The sequence below is a fragment of the Protopterus annectens genome, chromosome 4.part1 (genome assembly GCF_019279795.1).
Source record: "Protopterus annectens isolate FY-2018-M chromosome 4.part1, PAN1.0, whole genome shotgun sequence".
NCBI classification, from domain to species: Eukaryota; Metazoa; Chordata; order Ceratodontiformes; family Protopteridae; genus Protopterus; species Protopterus annectens.
The window spans coordinates 601,682,114-601,708,605 of NC_056734.1; the positions used below are offsets into that span (position 1 = coordinate 601,682,114).

Consider the following 26,492-nt stretch of genomic DNA (forward strand, 5'->3'; position numbering starts at 1 on the left):
TGAATTTACTCCCTATATTCTTTTTGTAAGGAACGTTTCTAAACATTGCAGTTGCTGCATGAGTTTGGTCGTGTACACACCAATGACAGCATTATACTCTGTGACTGGTCCGATGAGGGCTGAGTTCAATGGCATGATGACCTCTCTAGACCTAGATGGCATGCCCTTGGTTATAAGTCAAGCAACATAGAAGGGTTTTCTTACTGTCTCAGACATATGTTAGTCGAAGACTAGCTTACTGTTTACATGAATTCTCAGATCCCCGACTAGTGAATCAACTTTTAGGGGTGTTTTGTTGATGACATAGTGCATGGGTGGCTGACTTCCCAAAAGGTACTATAATGCATTTCTTGGCACTGAGTTTTAAGACATGGTTTTAACAGCCAGCATTTGTCTGTGTTAGACCTTCCTGAAGGGTGTTCATGCCTTGGTTTAGGGGGAAGGGGTTCCGTCACATCTGTCAGTTTGCACTCATCTGCAAGTTATCTGCAAACATGGTCATCTAGAGGCCATTGTCATTGTATTTGACTTCCAAGAAATAGATGCCAAAGAGGAGTGGGCCACTGGTGACTGGCCTCTTTGTGGATGTGGCCTCACCAGTCCTAACCTTGGGTAGTACCTGTGAACCAGCTAGCTAGATATCCAGTGTGTTATAAAGGGGGTTATGCCTAGTTCCCAAAGTTTGATAGCAATGCCCAAGTGGAATGTTGTATCAAATGCTTTAGCTGCATTTAAGTAGGCAGTATTCACCACTTTCCCCTCATGCATTGCCATAGTGACCTTTTCAAAGAAGTCCACCAAGTTCAGTAAGCGTGACCTCCCTTTGACAAAGTCAGATTGGAATGCGTCCAGTATCTGGAGGTTTCCTATGATCTTGATGATAATTCTTTCCATGGATTTGTAATTAAGACTAGTCAGACTAACGGGTCTGTAGTTTCCAGGATCTGTTGAAGGTCTTCCTTATGAATGAGGATGACTGTCACAGTCCTCCATTCTTGTGGCCTAAAGGCTGTTTTAAGTCTGTAGTTAAATGGTGACTCCAGGGGACCCGATAAGTCACATTTTAAGACTGTTCAGGAAGCATCCCAGGATGTTATCAGGGCCCATTGAGGCCATGTCCTTGACTTTAGAGAATGTAATTAATACTTGCTGCCTAGCTACAGTTGAAGGAGTTATGTTTGAGGGTATTTATTGTAGGATGAATGTGAGTGAGAGAGGAGTAAAGTTGGAACTGAATTGGTTCACTAACAGGTTTGCAATATCTTCAAATTTGAGTGCATGTGGCACCATTAAGCTCCTCTTTTGTTTCTTTTGGCTACTCCCGTTAGGGGTCGCCACAGTGGGTCATCTCTTTCCATTTCTTCCTGTCCTCTGCATGGTGCTCTGTCACACCGACCACCTGCATGTCCTGTCTCACCACATCCATAAACCTTATCTTAGGCCTTCCTCTTTTCCTCTTACCTGGCAGCTCCATCCTTAGCATCCTTTTCCCAATATACCCAGCAGCCCTCCTCAGCACATGTTCAAACCAGTGGAATCTTGACTCTTTGGCTTTGTGCCCAAACTGTCCAGCCTGAACTGACTCTCTAATATACTCATTTCTAATCCTGTCCATCCTCGTCAGATCCATGCAAATCTTAACATCTTTAACTCTGCCACGTCCAGCTCTGACTCCTGTCTTTTCGTTAGTGCCACCATCTCCAAGCCATGTAACATAGCTGGTTTAACTACCACCTTTATTCATTCCCTCTCACTCTTACTGGCGCCCATCTGTCACAAATCACTACTGATACTCTCCTCCACCCACTCCACCCTGCCTACACTCTCTTCTTCAGAGTAATGAGGAGTGTGGAAGAGAGGTGAACTTTTGATCCCAAGTATTTAAACTCATCCACCTTTGCAGCTTTACTCCATACATCCTCACCATTCCTCTATCCTCCCTCTCATTCACTCACACATATTCTGTCTTAGTCCTGCTGACCTTCATTCTTCTCCTGTCTAGAGCATATCTCCACATCTCTGACGTCTCCTCAAACTGTTCCCTACTGTCACTGCAAATCACAGTGTCATCTGCAAGCATCATAGTCCATGGGGACTCCTGTCTGATCTCATCTGTCAACCTGGGTATCATCGATGCAAATAAGAAAGGGCTCAGAGCTGATCCTTGATGTAATCCCACCTCCACCTTCAATGCATCCATCACTCCTACTGTAGACCTCACCATATATCCTGTACCACTCTTACATATTTCTTTGCCATTCCCGACTTCCTCATACAATACCACAACTCCTCTCCAGGCACCCTGTCATATGCTTTCTGTAAGTCCACAAAGACATAATGAGTCTCCTTCTGACCTTCTCTATACTTCTCCATCAACACCCTCAGAGCAAACATCACATCTGTTGTGCTCTTTCCTGACATGAAACCATACTGCTGCTCACTAATCATTACCTCCCTTCTTAACCTAGCTTCCACTACTCTTTCCGATAACTCTAGTTCATAATGTTGCTGTGTGCTGCCCTGGAGGTTTCTGACATAGCTGAAGAAGGCCACATGGTTATCTTTCTTAACCTCAAAGTTGGCTTTGTTTGACCTAATTATCCCTTTTAGTTGCCTGTTTAGTTTGCCGAGAGAACTTTTATCTCTATGGAAATTATCCTTACTGATTTGTGCCATCATTTTTTCCTTTTGTTGTATATCCTGTTTAATTTGGGATGCCACCAAGCGTTTTTTTTTTTTCTGGGGCTACTTCTGGGCTTAGGTACAACACTCTCTCTACAGCAGTTGACATGGTTGTACAGAGTTAGTGAGTTCATCTTAGGCCGCTGTGTTCTGTGGGTTTTTGGAGGCATTGAATTTTGAAAACCATCACTTAATGAAAGTTATTTTGTGTTAGAGTACTTCTTAACTGTTACTAGTTTTACTGGGATTACAGAGTTGAGTTTGATTTTGAAGGAGACAGCTTTATGGTTGAACCTTACCAGTGAGGATGAGATTTGGTTGAGGGCAGCATTTTCCCATTTTTGTGAGTATGAGGTCCAGTACACTGAAGCCTTTAGTGGATGTTTTCACTATTTGGCCAAGGGTGTTTATGTTTTCTAAAGTCCAGGAATCTCTGTGCCTGTAGATTTAAGGCCACATATGAAAATCTATAGAGGAGTAATTAAAGTCTTCCATGTATTTATTTATCTTTTTTCATCATCTGTGAAGAAAGAATGCTGTCCGATGTCATGAGACAAAAAATGTCAGATGTCCTTCCATTTCACTGTTGCAGTAGTCATTACAATAGGAATCCCCTGCCAAGGGCAGCCCAATGTCCGGCCAGTATACCAAAGCCTTTAGGTTGCTATAAGGTACACCATACATCACACGTATTCTCTTCGCGTAGCATAGACTATAAAGGTGACATCTGAACATACCATCCTCAGAACTTCTTTGCTGGCAGACTGAACGCTATCTCTTGATCATTGGTTTGAACATCTGTTCCATTGCTGGTTCACCAAGCTGTTTCAGATAAGTGCCCCGCTGGGTATTTTTTGTCTTTCATGTCTTTTTCTTTTGTATTGTTGCTTGCAGGGTTTCATGTCATCTAAGAGCAGTAAATGCCAGTGTGGGAGACAGATTCCCCATAAAGACTGTCACAAGCAGTGCTTATTTTGTCTCTGCGCTTCCCACAACCATACGTACTGTTCAGTTTGTCAGGCCCTTATTCCTAAGAGACTCCATAGTTGGGTTTTTTCTTTGGCCTTGTATTTGGAGAGCCAGCATCTTAATTTTTTAGCTAAAGACAGGAAGGAAGGAACTTTTCAATTGGAGGGACAGATGTCCATGAAGAAGGCCAAGAAGTCTAGGTCTGATTCTTCTCTACTGGACACCTCTCCTGAGGTAAGTGAAACCCTGGAGGAACACCTGGGTCTGCCATTGTGTTCTTCTGCCCAACCGTTTCAGAGGCTGGCATGGATCCAATCTTACGCATGTACTTGGAGGCCTTGCAGACATCACTTTGGATATTCAGGGGGACCGCAGCTGTTTATTTCTGAGGGGCCCAGGGATGTTCCCCAGATTTTGTTTAGGGAGGAAGTTCTAACTATTATTATTGAATGCCGTCCAGGGTCAGGTCCTTCTACGTTTTATAAGGCAGACTTCCCTTTGAAGAAAAAGCAAAAGACCTAAGTATATTTCTCCAGCTCTTAAGGACCCACAGAGTGAGTGGCACAATTTCACTCGAGGGTTGTTTAATGCTTTGATGGCTTTGAAACCTCTTTAGGGAGATTCTGTTACAGCCTCCCCGTGGTCCTCTAATCCCTTGTAAAGACCCAGGGAACACGATTCCTCTGAGGAGGTGGATTCAGATGAGGAGTCCCTTGCTTATTCATCTCAGATTCCCTCTCCTTTAGACTGTGGGTCTAAGGAAGAGGAATCTACTAGCCCCGACACTCCTTTTGAGGAAGTTTTTTTTGGGGACACAATCTCCAGAATGATGGAGATTTTTAAATGGGATTGTGCCCAGGTTTCTGAGATACAAAAGAGGTGGTATGAGCTCCTGCAAATGAACTCTCCTAGACCTTCTGCTGTTCCTCCTGGTTTGGCTGTTTTGTTGGTTGCTTTTTCTACTGCATCTAAGGCACCTGATTCCCAGCCCCCTGCCCCTATGAAATCTGGTTTTATAGGGTGCCTGAGGACTGCATATTTCTACATAGATGACCTCCTGCTGACCCCTCTGTAGCATCTGACAAACCATCTCAGCTGCTGCCTTCTGTTAATGTACTTCCTTCTGATAAAGACAGCAGAACCATGGAAAGGCTAGATAAGAAGTTTTGTAACTTTGCTATCTTAGCTTTTATGGCTGCCAGTTATCAGACCTGTATGTCCAAATTCATTTTTGGCTCTTATTTCCCAGGCCTGTCAGGTAATTTCTGATCTCCCAGACTCTGAAGGGACTTCTGCTCTTTCCGTGTTACGGATGTTGTCCCAGGTGGCTCGCCATTCCATTAAGTGTAGATATGATGCAGTAAATGCTTCTTCTAGGTCTGCTGCCTTTGGGTCTGTGATGAGATATTCCTGGCTTCAGCTTCAACCTTTGCCTGACAGTATTAAGGCTAAGTTGATGGATGCTCCTCTGGACAACACTTGTTTGATGAAGGTGCTGCTGATCTATTTAAATCTGTTTAGGATAAGGGCAAGGCCTTGCAGGAGCTTAAACATGTTTTTGTTTTTCCTGTGCCAAAATTTCAGAGAAATTACCCCAATGAGCCAGCCTTTGTTCATAGGCAGTCTTGCCCTCCCCCCAAGGGTAAGAAGGGTAGGGAAGTGTGCTCCTCCTGCTAAAGCTACCAAAACTTCAGTGCCACAGATGTCTTCTTTTCCTGACAAACCAGGTGATGCCTGATTATCCTGTTCTTCTCAGCCACATTCCTCTTTCTGTTCCTCTTTCCTTTTCTCTTCCTGTTTGATTTAAGATTACTCAGGGTTTCTGGGTTCTATCCATTATCCGCCTAGGGTATTTTATGGTCTGGAAACCTCTTCCCCCTTTTATGGGCATTTCTCAGCCCCCTCAGGAGCTGTTTCCCTTCTTTCCAGGGGTGCTTTGGGATCTCTTGACTCAGGGAACTATTCAGGAAGTTCCTGTTTCACAAAGGGGGAAGGGGGTTTACTCCAGATTGTTTTTGGTGCCCAGGACAGAGGGCAGTTGGAGACTTATTCTGGACCTCTCTCATCCAAACACTTTTCCTGAAGGTCCCCTCTTTTTGAATGTGGTCCCTTCAGACTTATTCCCTCTTCTGCTTCCTCAGGCTTATCTAGTGTCTCTGGACCTCAAGGGTGCTTATCTTCATATCCCGATTCATACATTTTCATGAAAGTTTTACATTTCTCTGTTGCCTCCTGGCATTTTCAGTTCTCTGGTTTGCCCTTTGGCTTTTCTACTGCCCCAAGGGTATTCACCAAATGCCTTACTCCTGTGATTGCTTTTTGCAGGCTAAGGGAGATCCTGGTCTTTTCCTATTTGGACAACCTCCTGTTTCAGGTATCCTTGCCTGTGGCTTTGTTGCAAAATTTTCATTTTGCCATCCCCCTTTGCCGAGCCTGGGGTTCACTATAAATTCCAAAAAGTCCTTTCTGACTCCTTCTAGGATCATGTCTTTCTGTGGCACAGGATCCAGACTGTTCTTATGCTGCCATCTAACTCTCATTTCCTTTTTTCAGTCCCTTTTTCTCTGACCTCAATAACAGGCAGAGAATTTCTGAGAGCTCTGGGGTTCATGGCTTCCACCATTAATAGGCTCCCTTTTGCCAAACTCCATATGAGAAAACTTCAGTGGGTTCTAAAGTCAGTTTAGCTTCAGAGTTCTCAACTCTTCACATTTTTAGTTCCTCTTCTTCTAATTATCAAGCAGGAACTTCAGTGCTGGATTCAACAGTTGACTCTCAATCCAGGGCTCCCTTTTCATCCACCTCTTCTCTCACTGGAGCTGTTCACAGATGCCTCAGATGTGGGATGGGGAGCAGCTTTTGGCTGTCTAAAGATGCAACTAGTCTGGTTGCCTTATCAACAGAAAGACCACATCAACCTCAAGGAGATAAAAGCTCTTCTGCTGACTCTTCAGGCCTTTCATCCTCTCTTCTCCCCAGGGCCTCTTAGTGTGTTTACAGACAATACTACAGTGATGTGATATGTCAACAAACGATAGGGGGGCAAGGTCTTATCTTTTATACTGTTTGGCACTCCTAGTGTGGGATCTTGCTATCCAGTATCAAGTGACACTTCAGGCAGTTTACATTCCTTCATGTCAAAACACTGTGGAAGACTCTCTGAGGAGGTCCATACCTCAGTCCAATGAATGGATGCTTCACAGGGATGTGTTTCTGGACATTGTCCACCAGTGGGATAGTCTTCAAATGGATATTTTTGCCTCCTCTCTGAACAGACAACTTCCTCTGTTTTGTTCCAGAGTCCCAGGTCCTCTAGTGTGAAAGGTGGATGGCCACTCTTTTTCTTGGAAGGGAATGTTTATTTTAGCTTTCCCTCCCCTTCCCCTCTTTCCAAAAGTCCTGTTCAGAATACAACATGATGTTCCCAAAATCTTGTTGGTGACTCCCTTTTGGCTGAGACAGCATTGATTCCCTATTCTTCTGCCTTTAGCCAAGGGCAGTCATTGCAAGTTACCTCACAGGGTGAACCTACTGAGAAAGACAGGGGATCTCTCATCCATCCCCACCTGTCCACTCTTCAACTGATAGTATGGGTGATAGGATTTTGATTCCACATAGACATCTTTTTTCTGAGGATATGCTTAGGGTCTTGTAGGAGGCCCAGAAACCCACTACAAGGAAATCCTACTTATCCAAATGGAAGAGGTTTTCTATTTAGTGTCTTATAACCTGGATCCACTTCCTGCATCTTCAGCTTCTTTGCAACATTGCTGTTGGAAGTCTGTTCTTCTGTTAGCCCTTACTTCTGCCAGAAGGGTGTCTGAGCTTCAAGCCGTTATGGCTTGTCCCCCTTTTTGATATTTTATAACCACAGGGTGTCCCTTCTTACTAATCCTTCTTTTATGCCCAAGGTGGTGAATAAGTTGTCCCGTAATCTGACTATTCATTTGCCCACTTTTTTCCTTTCTCCACAGTCTCCCATTGAGAAGGTGCTCCGAACGTTGGATGTGCATAGACAACTCAGATTTCATTTAGATAAGACTAAGACTTTTTGTAATCTCATCAGCTCTGTTTCCTTTCATACTAGATCCTTAGGATTGGCTGTGTCCAAGCAAACTGTTTCTTTTTGCATTTCTAAAGCCGTTTCCTTTTGTTGTTCTTTTCATGGTAAGAGCCTTCCTTCTTCTGTTAAGACTCATTCTGCTAGAGATTTGGCTTCTTCTGTTGCTTTTTTCAAGGGTTTTACATACTAGCTCTATTCTTGAGGCAGCTACCTGGACTTGTGTGCATACATTTACCAAGCACTACAAGTTAGATGGAATTTCCAGAGCTAGAGTTGGTTTTGCTAGCGTCATCCTTCATGGGTTCCTAGAGAACTCTACTGGTCCTTTTTCCTTCCTGTCTTCTACCTGAGCTTTGGCACTCTCCTTGTTGTAATGAATACTGCAACAGTGAAATAGAAGGACATAGTACAGTTGTGTAAGATCTTACAGTGATAGCAGATGTCCTTTACTTCACTGTTGCAACATTCACTGCCTTCCACCTCCCCCTGGTCGTTTTCTCTTCTGGATGTACTGATTACCTCTTTTCTCTTAGGACTGGTGTTCTAACTGGGACTCTCAGTTCTGTGGATGTTATGTACGGACGTCACCTTTATGCCCTGTGGTACACAAGGAGCATACGTGTGACGTAAGGAGCACCTTAAAGCAACCTAAAGGCTTTGGTATACTGGCCAGATGTTGGGCCATCTCTGGCAGGGGATCCCTATTATAATGGATACTACAACAGTGAAGAGAGAGACATCTACTGTTATGGTAAGAACTTACACAGCTTTACTTTCTACTAGTGTCGGTGAAACAAAACCAGTCCAAGACTGAGCCACGAAGATGCTAAAAGTTCTTGGTGAAAATCATAGGAAATGCTGATAAGAAAGGTATGCTTATAATATGATAGGTTTTTTTCTGTTTTTATCAACAAGAAATTGTGGACTATCCAGTTGAAGTCATCTGTGCTATCAGATTGTGTAAAACAAGATGGAAAGGAATTGGTGAGATTATGTGTAGCCATTTGGTTTTCTGAGAGAGAAATTACTTTATTAGTTATCTTTGAAAATGGTGGGGTTGGAGCTGTGTGGCAGAATGTTACCATCAAAATGTCGCATGTCAGTTACGTGACCTGGAAAAGTGAAAGGCAATTTTCTGAGTTGCCGTAACATTGATTTTAAAAATGATGAATCCACAAGAGTGAGTGCTAGTGTGCATTCGCTTTTGTGGATTTGTTATTTTGAACGGAGATCAGACTATAGTGGGGATTGGGAACTTTACCCCTTCCTTCACTGCACTGCAGTCTCTGAGTTTGTATATATAAGTAGCAGGGGGTGTGGGGGGCAGGGGGGCTTGCCCTCCTGCAAAACATTCATAGTACATAACTGGAAGTGTAGGTATTTTCAGTAAAGTCGATATTCCTGAGTTGTCGACCTTACTTAATTCTTACATTCGTTTATGTTAACGATCGGTAGTTTGTTTTACAACATTTCGGGTTGCATATATGCATACTTGCAAATGTCAGTTGCAAGATGTTGATAGTAAACCGTGGCAGAAGCACAGCCAGGGTGAGTTGAAGGGGCCATCCGCCCACAGTGCAATGTGTAAAGGTTGCAATTAGCAGATCACTTTCATAATAAATGTGTTGTTGAGCTTAAGACTTACTGACATTCACGAAGCTTGACTGTCGAAACCATTTTTTGATATTTTCTACTTCCTTTGTGTATGTGCCTGTGTGTATTTGTGTGAGTGTGCACTTGTTTATTGAATATGTGTGGGTGTGTGTTTTATGTACATTATATTATTTATTTATTTTTTTAAGAAAGTCACCGACTCCTCTGTTAACTCAAGAGGGTTCACCCTCCTAGTAATTACAATTAGTTATGCCCTTCTGCCTTTCTTCTCCCACACATAATCCATCCAAGGTAAACCAAAAGACTTTCTGGAGATGCTAGCTGATATTTCAGGAAATGTGACTGATTTGGTGGAGGAAATATGCAAATTAGATATGGGGTCCAGTGCTTTCTAGGCTCTTAGAAGCTATGGAGTTTTTGATGACGTGGTACGTTTTAGAGCTTTTCCCAACCTTTTGACCAGTGTATGTGCTGTACCTGTCATCACTGGACTTCTGATGGACATTTCCATTTTATGATCATATTTTGAATTAATGTAGTAAAATATGATTAATTACTATGGTCCTTACTTAATATTTTACAGACCATATTCATGGCTGTTGATGTTTACAAGTATTTTTTTTTACTTTTTTAAAAAAAAGTGGTGAACAAAAACTTAGTCCAAAGCAAGAATGCTAAACAGAACAAGACAAGTAACTATTTTCAAGTGCTGCAAATGCACATTTAAATTTTTTATACATGTCACTAGTTTTTATTTTCCAGTGTCAGCACTGCACTTTCATAACATTTAAAAAAGTAAAACATCAGTTTGTAACTTCAGATGTTTATTCATGTCTAGGTTTCACTTTTAAGTGATGGCAAATCTGCACAAGAGGAGTTACTGTTAGCCCTGCTGGACACAAGTGTTAATGTGACACAATTATAACGCCTGTTGGCAAATTTAAGTGAGATGGTGAACTTTGTCTGGCACATTTCCCTTTGGACATCTTTTGCTTTCTAGTCATGCTGATCATACAGGTTTGTATACAACTAAAACAAACCAGAGCATTCTGTGTTCAGAGCCCAGCTAAAAAGATTCCTAGTCAAAGAGACCTCCTGCAGATGTTTTGAGAAAGCCAAGTAACATATAGAGGCTTATGATTGGGTATCCAGTCTTAACCATGTTATGTGTTTGAGACATGCATATTAAGAAAAACATGGAGTGTGAAGCTTGATAAGTGAAGAAAAACATGGAGTGCGAAGCTTGATAAGTGAGTCTTGGTATCCATGTCAAGAACACACAAAACTGGTTATGATCAGTGAGACCTGATCTTAAAACTCCAGTCATTACTAAGAATTATCTACTCCATGTACTTACTACCAGTTAAAAAAAAAACGCAAAGTATTTGAAAGTCAGTAAACCACTTAGGGGTGCTGTATATAGGCTGCAAGTAATATAATTGGAGGAAAAGGTCAGCGACAGTTTATAAATATTGATCTAATTTAAATTGGTGACTTACAGACCAAGATCTGCAAAAGTTCACCAACTGAAAATATGAGGCATCAGGGACAGTTGAGAGCAAAGTAGTGTCTTGTGAGACCTGTCACTCGATCGTAACAGTGCTTAATTCATTACATCAGAGTGACGCCTCCAAGTGCATTTGCAGTTAACTCCTACTGACACCTCTAGTGGTCAAATATTGCTTGTTCATATTTCCATCAGTAATTCGAAAAGCATGCTGTGTACAAGGTTTTAAAAGATTTCATGTTAGTGTACACAGTACCACACTGCATTAATGTTTGACCTCTGTCTACTGCAGGTAAATAGATGTTAACTTTTTTAATTATATTAATTTATATAATTATCATTTTCACATTTTTCTACATATCTCAACAACCAAGTAAAACAGACAGAACTTCTTAGCCTCATATGAAAACTGCCCGATAGATGAATAAAATGCTGCTGACAGTATGTATGTAACTTGAGTGGCTGCTGAGATATTGTAAGTTATTTACAAAATATTACAAATGTTATAGTTACTGTGACTTATAACATTTAATTTAAGTCCTAGAACCTAAAGAATACTACCACTGTAAAAATAGTTTGTGATGAAGAGTTTGCCGTTTATACTTCTTTCATAATCCCTATGATTCCAGAGATATAAATATGTATGTGAAATGTGAGGATATAATTTGATTTTGTCAAAAGGCTTAGGCCCCACCCATTGGAAGTTGCAGTGCAAACTTCCTGAGCTCTATTGGAGTGTTATACACCTTGGAAAAAAACTGTTAAGGTCTGGTCTCATGCTGCAGAAGCATGTCATAGATTTGTTTTTTTCCTGATTTTGGATCATAATCATGGCACTCCATGCACTACAAGTCAGTTAGCTTTAAAATCTTAGCCTAGTCCAACTTTCTAAGTCTTCACTTACAAATCATGCAGTAAATGACACCATCTCAGTTGTTATCCCCCAAGCTCGCTTCTGTAATTATTTTATTTATTTAACATTTGTTTACTGGGAAAGTGTCACTTGGAACGAGCCCATATTCAGCGGAGGCCCAGGGAGAAATGCTCCAGCCGCATGTCTTTGTAACGTGGGAAGAAACTGGACTACCTAGAGAAAACATGAATGCAGGGAGCACATGCAGACTCCGCACAAAAGGTACCTCAGCTGAGAATCAAACCGGAGGACATCTTTTTGTGGGGCAACAACGTTAACAGCTAAACCACTCAACCCCTAATACCATCCCAGTCTTCTGTATCTACTCTGTACATCCTTCTGCACTTTTTTCCCTCTTCAGTTTTTCTCCAGTCTCCTCCCCACTCAGCCCTTGTCTTTCTGCAACATAATATGACTATCCTTTTTACCAGTGTGCTAATCTGCTTTCTTTTCCCACTTACCTGTTTCCCTGCCGCTTACAAACTGTGCTACGATAAGACAGACTTATTGTAAATAAGTTAAGATCCTGTTATGTAACATACTGACATCAAGGATTTAACTGACGCAGCATAACCTGAATGTGTGTTATTTCAAGTAGCACTGCTTCATAACACCTCGGTTATTGTTATTCCCTGTTAAATACGCAGTAGATGATCCTCTTACTCTGTATTTTTGTTCTCTTTTCCGAGCAGAGTTTGAAAATCGTCCCTTGAGATCAGTACTCTACCCCTGTTAATAATTTAAAATAAAATAAGTATTGCAGTGCATTGCTGCATGAGCCATCTTCACAGTAATGCAAACTGCTGCAAATTCTCCTGCCCTACTGTGTGCTGTAGTTGTACTGAGTGTACTATTGGCACAGGCTGTACATGGTTTCAGAGACTTTTTTGGGGGTGGGTTTGGGAGGGATACATTAACATAATATATTAGTACTTGCTGCATGGGAGATGACATGGTTTTAGTTTTGACTTCATATGTGGAATATAAAAAGGGCTAAGACGTCTGCCAAAGCCATACTGTAGCAAGTAAGACTTAAAAACCCTTCAATACACCTTGTAATATTATTTGTAGGGAGCATTCATGTTCAATGCTCCGCAAATCACATCTTTGGCTAATGAACTATTCCAGTGATTCTGAGAAAGTATTCTCTGCGCTGGACATCTCTTTTGTGTATGATGCGTTGCTCTTGATGGCTCTGAACACATACAAATTCAGCTGATTAAATCCTTAGCATTCACAATTCCACGGCCAGGTGACGGGTGCAGACATAACATGTAGTGCGTGTTCTCTCAGACACTGCTGGGCTGGTAGTTGTGTTCCTGCCATGCCAAACCAGTATTTTGACCTGCAGATGGTACTGCTGCACTGATGGACTGTCAAGGATTTTGACATAGTTAGGCCCATTAATTGTGGATTTCCATATATCTGAATCTCCTGAATTTAGCTTTTAATGTATTAGATCATACCTATAGTGGGTACATGAACAAAAGACTTGTTGAAACTGCATCTATGGAAGACCATCCCACAATCAGCCCACAACCAGTTAAGAGTGCATAGTGTGAAGGAAGCTCAGTGTAGGTGGGTTATACCTCCCACTAATTATTCACTAGGTCAGATGCTGTGACCTACGTCTTGCTACTCAGACAAGAGGACATTTCTAAATTCTCTTCATGAAAGGACTACTGAAGGACCGCTGTACCCCAAAATGTGTCAGACAAATTAAGTAAATTATTTAAAATCGTGGCTATCAGTCCAGCGTTAATTGATGGTTCAGGAAGTCTGGAATGTGACATAGTAGTTTGTGCTGCTTTCTGTAAAACAATTGCAATGCAAACTGAAAAGCTACTACTGTTCGGTATAGTTCCGTTCTTTCTTATTGTTACTTTGTGGTAGTTGCATGCCTTTATTGTTCTGCAGTGTGGAACACAGCATTGTAATATTGTTAATTTGTTATTGTAATGTGTAACTAAACTGGCTATGCTGGACTTATGAGAAAAGCCTTATTAATAAAGCAGTAATAACATGAGATGTGTTAGCATGTGCATCTCTGGATGACAGAAATTGTGTTGCAGCTGAGTTACCCCCAGATTACTGTTTCAGTCTTTTAGTAGGACAGTGACCTGTCAACATTGTCACCCAGTGCACGCAATGATGAGCTGAGATGTTGATCACATGACTTGATTTCTGCTCCTTCCTCACCTAAGGTAAGGATCAGCATTGAACTTAAGGGGTGATGCTTATCCAGTTTTAGGCAGTAAACTAGGATAACAAATAATCCTTTATTACTGCTCAAGGAGCAACGCCTGCATGCAGAACTGCTGTCTTGTAGTTCAGGAAGAAAAATGCAATTAACATTTTTGCCAAATATGATTAGCTACTGTGTGAAGAAAGTCTACCCAATGAGGGACACTGTTAGCCTCTCTCCAGTATTGGATGATGTGGCCATGCTTTCTTGATGGTCCACTTTGGTTGTAAGGTTAGTAAAAACCTATGAGCTGTGTCACAGAAGTCTTTTAAACACACCTGATGTGATTTTTGAGATGAGCGGTTTCCACTGTTTTTGCATAGCTGTGTGTGTGTGTGTGTGTGTTTTTTAACAGGCCTCACAGCTAGGTTGTTCTTTTTCCTATAAATTCAGATATTACTTGGGACTTTCTTTGCTATGTATTTGCTGTATTCTCTTAAGTGTTGTGGTTGTGCATGTTGAGTAATGCAGTCTCTTGCTATAAACTAATGCTGCGTAATAACCTATTATCATTGCTTTTTATTCCATTTGAAATGCAGATGTATGGCAGATACACCCAGGACTTGGGTACATTTGCCAAAGAAGAAGCTGCTCGCTTACGTCATGAAGAGGACCGAAGAAAGACATTCCCAAAGGAGCGTGCAAAGGGACCTGAGTTACTGGAATATGACAAGAGCCGTTGTGCAAAATGCCGCAGTAAGTAGCTGCAACTTTTTTCAGCCTTTCTATTTTCAGTCATTTTGATGTATTCGTGTATTACCCATTTTCTATTTTTTTAATATACTGTATTATATTTTGGCTAGATGTTAACAATCGGTTCATTGTGCTTGGCATTGACTATATGATTGTTAGAGCGAACATTTGACGGTTCTGCTCACAAAGGACACATTTTGATTTTCCCTAACGAGAGGTGCATAAATCGTTAACCTCTCTACTTTCTTTGATGCTAGTATCTCAATTCTACTGACGGCCAGGCCACACGGTATCACATGGGCAGACTGGTTGCTTGTCATTTTTTGTGACTATTCACTTCAGAATGTGTTGAGCTTTTTAGTGAGTATTTTTAACCTAGTTTGTATAGCTGTGTTTTATATGTCTTACAACAAACTGGAACACCTCGACTTCTGCAACATCTGAATACATATCACTTCTTGATAAAACACATAGTGCTGCAGGTCGTGTAGAAGGGGGCATTCCCGGAGCTGGTACTCACTCCAAACGGCATTAGAGATAATTTTAAATTTGGATTGTGTGGCTGTTTTAGAGGCAAGTAATCGTCATATTCAGAGTAATCCTTGCATTGCTTCCAAGACTTTGTTTTCATTATATTTGTATTATTATATAAGGCATTCTCATCGTTAAGTGAGCCGGTGTTTCAGTAAGAAGATGTACGTTAGCAAAGCACAATCACAAAGGATAGGGAACAGTTAAAGCTTTCATAGTAGAAGCAACATAACATTGTGTGCAGCAGGTCAGCAAAGCAAAGTAAAATGTACCAAGAATCCAAGTGGGGTGACAGAGGAGGCAGCAAAAGCAACCCCCATTTATAAAATAAAGAAGCTCAAAATAAAAACAGAACCGTTTCAGATAGTGTAATGAGAGTCAGTAAAATTAATTGGGATAACAAATGTCATGGATGAAGAAATGCAAGCAAACACAGCTTAGAAGAGGGATAAAAGTTCTAATGCATATATTAAGGAGGAAAGTAGAAATGAGATCTTCAAGACTTAACAAAGAAGAAGAAAAATTGGCAGAAGATAATAAAAAAGACTAAACAGCTGAACAGTCATAAGTGAAATAATCATGGAGTCACTTTTTTAAATCTGTAGGTGACAGTCACACTAGTTACGGTCATCCTATAATTTTAAAGGATCCAAGAGAAGTACAAACAGTTTTCTTAAAAAGAAAAGGAGTACATAAGATTATCCATCAGAGAATCTGATACAGATCAGATAGCCCGACCATTTTGTTAAACATTTATGGTGGAAATGAAAGCATTATCTTCAGCTTTATTTACATAGTTGTATTTGTTGACTGTGGTGGTCTGTCCTCAAATAACCCATTTCACCAGTGGGCCAGGGAGAAAACATCCACTAGTATTTATTACTAATTATCAGTTTTCATTATAAATGTACAAACGTCACAGTAAATAGCACTAGTAATGCTGACAAATAAAATGCTTACTTAATACTTATCAGCAAAGTACCAGGCTACATATGGTAAATATCGCTGAAGAGACAGTGGACTAGGCAATTGCTTCTGAAGCTACGTGAGATGAAAAGGTATGCTTTGTGAAACTGTTTATATTAACTGTAAGAAATATTAATGGATGCAGAAGTTATCTAGTGACAGTGAAAGTACATTAGCAGTCTACATATATACAGTATGAACCATATTAATATGCACACGTGCAGCAACTAATTATAGGGAATATAGTAGGTAGCAGAGATTTGATAATTAATGCAATTGAGTGGGTTGGAAAAAGAAAGAAGAGTGGGAGAAATTAAGGCTAGAAAAAGGGGGTTGCAGCAACAGGAACTTAAAATTTGAGAGAAGGAGAAGGACTGCAGGTAAGAAGGTATTAGTAAGGACATTAATGTGGGAAGTAAGAGAGTCCATGTGCTAGAAGGCACATTTGTGTTCTGTATGCAAGAAAATTGAGAGTAGTAGTGTTATGTAGTATGAACACTGCAATTATAAACTCATCTGGATTTAGGTAGATGTTTTATGTCTTAAGATCTGCAGGGAAGTAGTGCATCTGCAAAAGTGAAGCATCACTAAATTCTAAGTTAGACCAAAACTTACAGAATCTAGTAGTGTGAAGTGCATGAGCCCTCGGACTGCTTAACCCTAAAAGAAGAAAGCCCAGCGGGAAACCCGGAGTGAGGGGCATAGCACTGCAGGGCACAGAACTATGTCTGTGTTTGATTATTACAGAGTGAGAGGTCCCCAAAAATTGACAGTTTATACAGTGGAGACTCATCAGCATCTGTTTTTGCATTTGTAATTAACACTCACATTTTAGATGACTGAGTAATATAATCTGTTTGTATCTTTGTTGCATCACTTACCTAACATCATTGAGCCAGATCTACGAAATACCTAATTTGATACCAGACTGCAGTAGTGTGACGAGATGAGAGGACAGTTTAAGAACTGGGAGAGTAGTGTAGTGTACTCTCTGGTTAAACATCGCTATTAAAATTGACCTGATTGATTATAGTTCTGCTGCCATGATGTGCTCAGGAGGGTAGAGGTCACTAAAATACACTGCTTAGAATATGATGAGGTTAGAGCTGCTAATAAAAAAAATATGCAAAAACATAAAGACAAGGCATCGATGTTTCTTAATTCCCACTTTTTCCTTAAATGTACAGTGTTACATAGTCCATTCCTTACCACAGCTAACTGCATGTGCTACAGGCTAAGAGGCCCTACAGAACACTACATCTCTGGAGTTAGTGGTGTTATCAGATGTACCTCATCAAGTTAGAGGCATAGCTAGGCTGAGGTGAAGGAGGCAGCCACCCAAGACGGTGGGTGTGATTGGCAGAAACCATTCAGTTGTTAATGCAGTACTGGCATTCATTTTTAGACACATTACAGCTTCATGCTTAATGTTTTGTGTGTAGCGTAAACTGTACCAAGCCACTTCTTACAAAATGTAGCAAGCGGTTTTCTGCACTTTTAGAATTAGATGATTTTTCTCTGTGACCCTTGAGTACAAGAGGACTTTTAATTTGTGGCGGAGCCAGATCAGGGGAGAGCAAAGGGTGCCAGAATAGCTAGCTATATCTCTGTTATCAGGTATAGGTGTTGATCCATTAGCATCCTGTGAGTTTTCACTTTTACAGTTGCTAGAAAAGTGGCAGTATACTACATCACATCACATCCCATTGCATCCTACTGCATTAACTACACTGTTACATATTTTGCAGTTATTGTAGGATATTCACAGGTAAATGATCTAAGTTAAGATGTCCGTTTTTGACAGAATAAAAGAATAGCAAGTAGTATAGTAAACAAGCACAATAAAAATATGTTTTTAGTGAAATGGTTATGCTTGCTGTGTGACAGATATTGCCTTGGTGTGACATGAGAATAACAAAGCTGTGATGCATATTAGAAATGCTGTTCACGATGTAAGTTTCCTGTATGATAGGATGTAATTGAGCAATGAATGTATTCGTTTGAAGTTGTGTGGTAAACTTTTTATGGTTAATTATGACTTATGACCTGTATTCTCTTTTCCCCTAGTAATACACTCTCTTTGTTTTACTGTTTTCTTTTTTCTTGCATTATACTTTTTCCAGCTTACCTACATCTGTATTTGGCAATTACTTTATGGGTTTTGCTGCCCATAAATACACCCTAACTGTACTGCTGCTGTTGTACATACACTGAGGAATGTTGGCTCCAGCTGTTAATCATTGCCTCCTGTTTGCCTTCGCTAACTTTGTAGGGAAACTTTGTATTCTCTTCCCCATCTCACTTTTTTGTTTTTGTTTTAATCTAGACAGCATGAGTTCTTAACCACCGTTAGTTTTTAAGATCATCTGTCTTGTGCTCATGGTACCATTGTAGTTGCCCTCATCTGAACTTTATGTCCTAGTGAAGACCGGCATCCAGAACTGTATGGAGCATTTCAGATGAGGTTAGACTTGTCATTGCGATAAAAATGACCTTGTGTGTGTGCTGTCATGTATACACCTTTTCCCTAACCCAGGTGACTGCCTTCTGATGTCACTCTGTTACATTTTAGTGTACACCTACGTACCCCTAACGCAGGTGACTGCCTTCTGATGTCACTCTGTTACGTTTTGGTGTACACCTGCGTACCCCTAACGCAGGTGGCTGCCTTCTGATATCACTATGTTATGTTTTAGTGTACACCTACGTACTCCTAACGCAGGTGACTGCCTTCTGATGTCAGTCTGTTACATTTTGGTGTACACCTTCGTATACTTTGTGCTACTCTTGTGTCCGCTAGTTTTCTTCTCTCGTCTCAGACTTCTCCCTCATATAACACACAGGTGCATCTGTCTACACCCACAAAGCAAGTCCGTGCCAATTCATCCGTAAAGTTTTAGATCACAACACAAGCTGGGAACTCGATTCATTATTTCATTACATTAGTGTTTGTTCAGGTCAGCCTTCTCCTGTGATCCCATTCTTTTGTGTCTGGTGGCTGTTTTTTCTTCCATAGGTGGTGAACCCTAATACAGACACTCATTTATCTCATCCCAGCTAGTGGAACTGTGCTGTAGGTACAAAGGGTGTATGTAATTGGTTCCAGCTGATTTAAATCATCTTTTACCTTCCCTATCCCAGGCGATAGAGAAGGAGAGTTTTCCTTAAAACGGAGTCGTTTCTCTGCTGTACTGAGCTGCCAACAACTAACACCTCCACCTGAACTCCGGGCACTGATGCTACAGATGAATGGCCTACATACGTGCTATGCATCTGCCCTACTTTTAATTCACCTGATATGACAGCCAAAGGTCCTTTTCACTTTTTATTGGTAGCACTTTCCTCATGTTGTACTTTTATTTCCCCTAGAAGTTTGTTCTTGTATGCAATAGGCAGTTTAAGCCACTGATATTTCTGATGTTTTTGCTGACCTTATTAAATAATTCCCCTTCCTTTTGTATTCCATTTTGTACACATCTGTAAAAATGTTTCCAATAACTTACACACACACACACACACACACACACACACACACACACACACACACACACATATTTTGCTTTCAGCTTCCTTCCAGTCTGCTAATAAAAATGGTAGAGCGCCATTCCTAACACTGAATGCAGTTGCACTGTACTAATAACAATCTTCTCCTTAGGATCTGTTGCCATTTGCTTCAAACCCAACTTCATTACTAATGCCACTTCATGGTCTTGTCACTAGTGGCTGTCTACTTGTTTAAATCTGATTGTTTGTGGGCCACCGTATAAGGTGGTAGAGCCCAAATACATTTACTGTTCTGCTTTCTCAGGTAGGGTACTTAGTTGACTTCTGTGTAGCATTGTTGTGAGTCCTGTTGAAGTTCAAATAATGTCTTCTAAAACTGTAAGATGCGGGGAAACATATTGTGACTGCTGTGGTGTTAAAATTACTGTCCGAGTTGGCTGCAAAAGATTGAGCTAATGGAAAAGATCTTACATTTCCATTTGATTTTTGGCAAGATATCCTTTCATTGCACTGAATGCAGATATGATAAAATTGCTGTAAATATAGACCTCTTGCCCTCTGGTGGCAGAATCTCACAATAGCTGTGTCAGTCTCAAGGCTGATAAGAATGTCACATGCCTTTTTTTTTTCTTTCTGAACAAGTCACATTGTTTTTATAAACAATAAGAAGTCTGATGGCTGCTGCTGTTTCTGCTTCTGCACGCATTAATAAGATTCCATATTGATTCTGTGTTGCAACTGCACATGATTGCAGGTCCTTTGTAATTTACCTTTGACTAGGGAAAATTGACAAACCAGACTTTTCTGTTTTGTGTCTTAGTAATGATAGGTTTACACATACATACTGGCATAAGTAACCAAAGGAAACTGTTAGTTGTATGGTGTATAGATCTTACCCAGCAGAGGATAAGGTATGCACTTAACTTGTGAGCAGTGCCATGTCATCTTTGGCACGTCCGATCTGACTGTGGTGTAGTTTAATATCAAATTTTATGCTTCCACTGGGGCACTGCTTACTTAATGATGGCACAACTAACCAGGACTTAAATATAGGGGATTATGAGTGGGTCACTGATCGTAACCTATTACATGTTCGAGACATGGATGTCAAAAATTCACCTAAAGAATGAAGCTCGAGAGGTGAATCCTGGCATCTGTGTTGAGAACACATGATTAAAGGTTATGATCGGAGACCCAGTCATAATTCTTTGTAGTGCATGAGTGCATGATGGAGCTTCTTCTGCTTCATGAGCTACTGGTTCAAAAAAAAAAAAAAGCTGTGAAGTACTTAGTGAGCACTGTCAGAAAGACCGTGTACTCAGTCTGTTGTGTGTACACTTACCTTCTGTGCCTCTCAACTGTCCAGATTTTCGCAGAATGTACAGGTTTTTGCCTAACATACCTGGACTGTTTCTCATAAAACATGTAGTTTCCTTACAAATCACTTAGGATTGAATTTACTAAATAATGACATACATTTGAGTTTCAGCCTTTATGTCCTTCAGAAAATGCAGGCAAACACAAATCCTGTTATTTTAGCAACTTTCCCAGTTTATGAGAGGAAGTCAGGCACACATTACTGGCACAGACAGCAGGGAGAAAGAAATCATCTCTGTTGTTTGCTGGTCAGTACTGACAGATTTGACTACCTGGCATGAAACCCAACCCTAACTTAAGCAGTTGTCTTTTTCTGGATATCTAAGTGTAATCACCTCGCTCCATGAACTACAGTTTAATTATTGATTTACACATTTTTCTTCTCAGGAAAACTTTAAAAGATTTGCTGCTGTTATTAGTTAGTGACTTCAGCATACTACACTTTCTTTTCAGTTACCAGCGTACACTGCATTTTCATATTGTACATTTGCCAATCATATTTTTGCCTTTCTCAGTGACAGTTCCCATACATTTTTCTTTTTCCTTCTTTTTATTATTCCATGTATTATTATTGTTATTACTGCTGTCAACAAAGAAATGCAATTGGAAATATGAAGAATATTAATTGTAGGCATAAGTCAAGCTGTTTATAGCCTCCAAGTGAGCAGCGGTTCTGAAAATCCACCCTGGCTTCATCTCCGTCCTCATGTAGGAACAGACCATGTAGAAATGCATAAAGCTTCTTAATGTACAGCGCAGTGGTTTTATTTCCTGTAGTTGTCCTGCAGTGAGGTAAGCATTTCATCCTCCGACGTGAGACTAAATAGTATGTATTAAAGGCAGGATATTTAGACTTAACTCCAGATGCAATGGGCGCACAAATCCCCCGTATGTTTGAATATGAAAAAAGTCCAAAAGAGAATGCACAGATGGTGACGCCATATAAATATGGGGAATGGATGAAAGGCGGAGTCAGACTGTGAAGTGGATGAAAAATGGAGTCAGACTGTGAAGAATAGCTGACATTTACAAGTTAGTTACATCTAGCATTCCCCATGCTGTAATGCATAAGAGACTATGAATATAAAGATGTTAAATATAGAGATTGTATGTGCTCATTTCTTGCCTGTAATGCTTTTTTCTTGTATGATCTGCTGTACAAAATGTGTGATTTACCTGTGCTGTCTTAAGGAGCTTTCTGCACTTTGTGACCCTTCACAACCCTTGTAGTAGTGTGCGTTACACTGTGGCGGCCCTACTCCTCACCACAATTGTGTCACTGCAGATTCCTTTTCTCTGCTGTTGCCTGATGTTTTGCTTTAGTCTGCCTTCTGCTGTTTACCCTAATTATCCACTCTAGCTGGTTCTAAAACCTATTCACTATGACTCTCTGGCATAAATGCCTGGCTGTGTGCCATAGTGCGATGCAGCCCTGACCGCGACCTTAGGAGGCCAGAGTTCAGATGGTTTCTGGAGGAGCTGTGCAGAGAGGTACTGGGAAAGAGAAACAATTGTCTGGCCACCCATTCAAACACTGAAGGGAGGAGTTACTCTCTGTGGTCTCTTACTCTGCCAATGATGGTGGCAGTACTGTGATTGACTAGCAGAGTGCTGTAGAATGCAGAGGGGGTGGGGAATGGGGCTGGATGCTAACTGACACTGCATGCAATGATTATTGTGATATCAACACCTTCTTGCAGTTAGCGTTAGGAAAGAAATTCCTTTTCAGCTTTCTCTATAGTGCCATACTAGGATGTTTGTTTTGCTCTCTTTCCTCTTCTCTCTGTGTTTTACAGTTAGATGTTTTCCTTTGTTCCCATGTGGGGGGAGGGGGGGGTCAAAGTCTATAGAGACAAGATGGGCAGTTGTCAGGAAAATATTAGAACAGAGACTTGAGGAAGACTTTAGGGTATGGATGATGGCTGACAGACATAAGGAATTAAAAAAATTTACATAACCGATAAGAAGTTACTTGTGGTCCACTGGCCTCTGCTGCATGTCCCAATTTGTGAGCTATAAAACTGGAATCTGTTCTCATGACCCATGTACCCATATGTTTACCACAATGTCCATGTTCATAAAAATGTAAAGGATTACTTGGTCATGTCATAGACCCTTCCACGTGTCATTGATCTTGCCATTATCACAGAATCATAACTGGTAGGTTATGCAGTGGAGTCCTATGTACCATCAAGCAAAACATGCTGTTGTTTCATGCCAACTTGTAGGTCATAGGTGTGTACTAGGCTAATGGCTCTGGAGGCTTTACAAGCCTAGCCCATAGGATCCTGGCATCATGCCACCTGACCTTAGTTCCCAGTGCCTCTGTCGAGTAGAGCCACTGGCGTGATCCTCGGGGTGAATTTTCTATTTCCAAATGGGGGCATTGTACTCGATGATTGGCCTAATGAGGGAAGAGTAGAGGAAGACAATGGCCTCTTTCTTCCTTGATACTAAACCCTTAGTAATGATGTGTGCCACACAGAAGGACTTTCTGATCACAGTGGTAATGTGATGATCAAAAGTGAGGTTGCTATCAACCAGTGTTCCCAGATCTCTTATAATGCTTTCTGCGTTCAGTGGAGTACCATCAATGTGGTAATTCAAGGGAATCAGGTTTTTCCCAAGGGGGATGATGACACAGTTTTTGACAGAGCTTACGGCCATGGTTCTGACACTAGTTGTTGGTCTCAGTGATGCCTTTCTCTAGGATGTCAGCATCACTTGGGAAGTTAATAATAGCTTCCAACTTCCAATCGTCTGCGAACTTTGTCAGCCAGAGTCCCTTCGTGTTGGCCTGGACTTCAGAGAAGTAGATACCAAACAGGAGAGGACCCAGGACCGAACCCTGTGGAACTCCACTCATGACTGGTCTACAGTCTGACTTGGAGTCAGCTACTTTCAAACTGTGGGTTCTATTTGTGAGCCAGTTTGCAACCCACCTAGTGATATAGGGGTTGATGCCTAGCTTAGTGAGTTTTTCTACGATTCCTGAGTGGGGAATGGTATCAAAGGCCTTGACTAGATCAAGGTAGGCTGTATGAACCACCTTGCCTTTATCCACAGCTCTGTTTCCCATTATTTTCATATTTTTATAAGCTGAACTAGTACTTAACCCACCCCCATCACAGTGCCCCTGCAGTTCACCTGCTGAATTCTTACTGAGGTTGTTCACAGTTCACTGTTCTGCTTTGTACTTTGCTGTTGGTTTGAGTATACTAAATATGCAGCACCTTTGGAAATGCTCATTTGTTCTTTTTATCATGAATATGCAAACTTTGTTTAGTAAGATATTCACCTGTTTTTGTTTTGATCCATTAACTGTTTCCTCGTGACACTTGTCTTTTGAAAGTCTTATTTCTAATTGTCATTACTTGTGACAGGTAGTTTCATATCTTCATATTATCTGTTGTAAGTGTCTTTTTTTTGTTACAAAAGAAAGTGTAGTTGGACATAAATATTAATCCTTTGTTGATCTGCAGCCCTTAATGTAAATTATTCCCTTTGCTTAATTGTTTACTATCCAATATTTCCATATTTAGTTGAATACGTGGTCCAGATGTGCTCTTAATTGTGATTGTTTTAAGATTAAAAAAAAATACAGTTGATATTTTCTTTGGTTATTTATCATGACTGTTAACCATTTTCTGATCATCTTTGTTTGAAAATAGTATTTAATTATATTGCCATACGTTACAACATTTCCTTCAAGGTTTTCTTTGTAAAGTAAAAAACAGTGGTAGCTGGTTACTTCAAATCAAAGGGGGGGCTGCAGGAGACAGCTGAATGGGTGGGGCCAATGGGTAGGGGTGTGTCCAACTAGAAAGGGGTGGAGCTATGCTCAAAACCACAAAAACTGAGACGTTAATTAAATACGCTGACCTGGGTGCCAAACCATCATAATGAGAGTCCAACCAAGGCAAATTGAAGTGGAGAAGAAAAATATATTTCAATGCATTGGCTACATGGATACAAAAAGGTTGTGAGGCATCGTCTTCCTTCGGCTTTTTCCCGGTTAGGGGTTGCCACAGCGGATCATCTGTCTGCTCATGATTGGCAGTGGAGTTTTATGGTGTTGAGTTGCCAGCCTGGCGCCCAACCTTCCACAGAAGGCACACACTCGCACCTAGGGCCAATTTAGAGTGTCCAATCCACCTACTGCATGTCTTTACTTTTTAAATACATTACTGGAATGCCAGTCAAAATCAAGTATAAAAAACAAGCAACACTCAACTCAAACCACTTCTCATTGCACTGCAGTTCTAATTATAATTTATATTCAGCTTTATAAAAGTACCAAGTAAAATGCTGAAAGTAGCAATCTCTGTGATATCCCCACTTGTGAAAATGTTTCTTATCCAAAAAAGACCTGCTGCCTGACAACAACTATCTACTTGTTTCATGGGGAAAACATGATCAATGTAAAAAATGAATAGCAAACAAGAAACAAGCTCAAGATAAATTGCTTAAAGGATTACTATACAGGTCATGGAGCATACATTGATAGGTTGGTATTCTGTTTTGTTTATGGGTAAAGCTTGCAAAGATGACTGCAAGTCTGGAACAAATGTAATGAGCTTTTGAAAATACTGTAATCCTAAACTTTATTACAAATACTGACATATGCGTTTCAGTACCTAAGGTTTATACATTATCTAGTTATGTAAATATTCTTTGCATGGCAACAACAAAAAAGGCTTTCAATGTTGATAATTCTTTAACAGTATGCTTATTAAAGCTTACTTGCATATTACAATCTCAGACAAGCTTACCTGATTGTCATTAAAGTATTTCCACTTAAACACAGAGCAGCAGGCATTCAACAACATGCATTTTTTGAATAATACGCATAAATCAACAGTAAAAAAATATGACAGAAAACTAGAACATTCTGCAAAATCAAGGACAGATGAAAAGCCATGACTCTACTTGTGTCTACCTTGGATGGGGGGATACTCTGTCTGCACACTTACACTGCATAACTGCTCCCTGCCTTGCTTGGACACATCCAGAGTCACTTCATGGGGAGTGGGGTACAGCAAGTATGTCACAATTTGAAATGTCCTTGTCTGACGGTGATGGCTCTGACACATTTGTCATACTCTCAACCTCAGAGCACGAAATCTGGACAAACCATAAATAAAAGTGGGACAAAGGCCCAAAAATAAGGACAATTTTTAAATATTGCTCTTACAAACTTAGAAAGATAATAGAATAGTAGGTCTTCCACAAGTATGAATTTTCTGAAAGGTATGAAATCTGAAACAAATGTCTGTCATTATTTTCTAACTTCGATCTTTAATGATTTGCCACTAATTTGCCAGAAAAACACAATTTTATGAAAAACAGACCAAAAATGTGATGGGAAAATCTGTACCTAAAATATATTCCAGGAATAGAAAGAAAATAGTGTGGTACAAAGAAATAG

The 26,492-nt window shown here is 40.5% G+C and overlaps 1 protein-coding gene across 1 annotated transcript in view; it reads left to right on the plus strand.

The window, feature by feature from the left end:
* LOC122800985 (chloride channel protein 2-like) overlaps positions 1 to 26,492 on the plus strand; it is a 784,127-nt gene that overhangs the window by 585,396 nt on the left and 172,239 nt on the right. Inside the window, exon 2 of the mRNA XM_044070406.1 lies at positions 14,533 to 14,689. Within this exon, the coding sequence (XP_043926341.1) occupies positions 14,533 to 14,689 (157 nt within the window). The remainder of the gene's footprint in view (positions 1 to 14,532; positions 14,690 to 26,492) is intronic.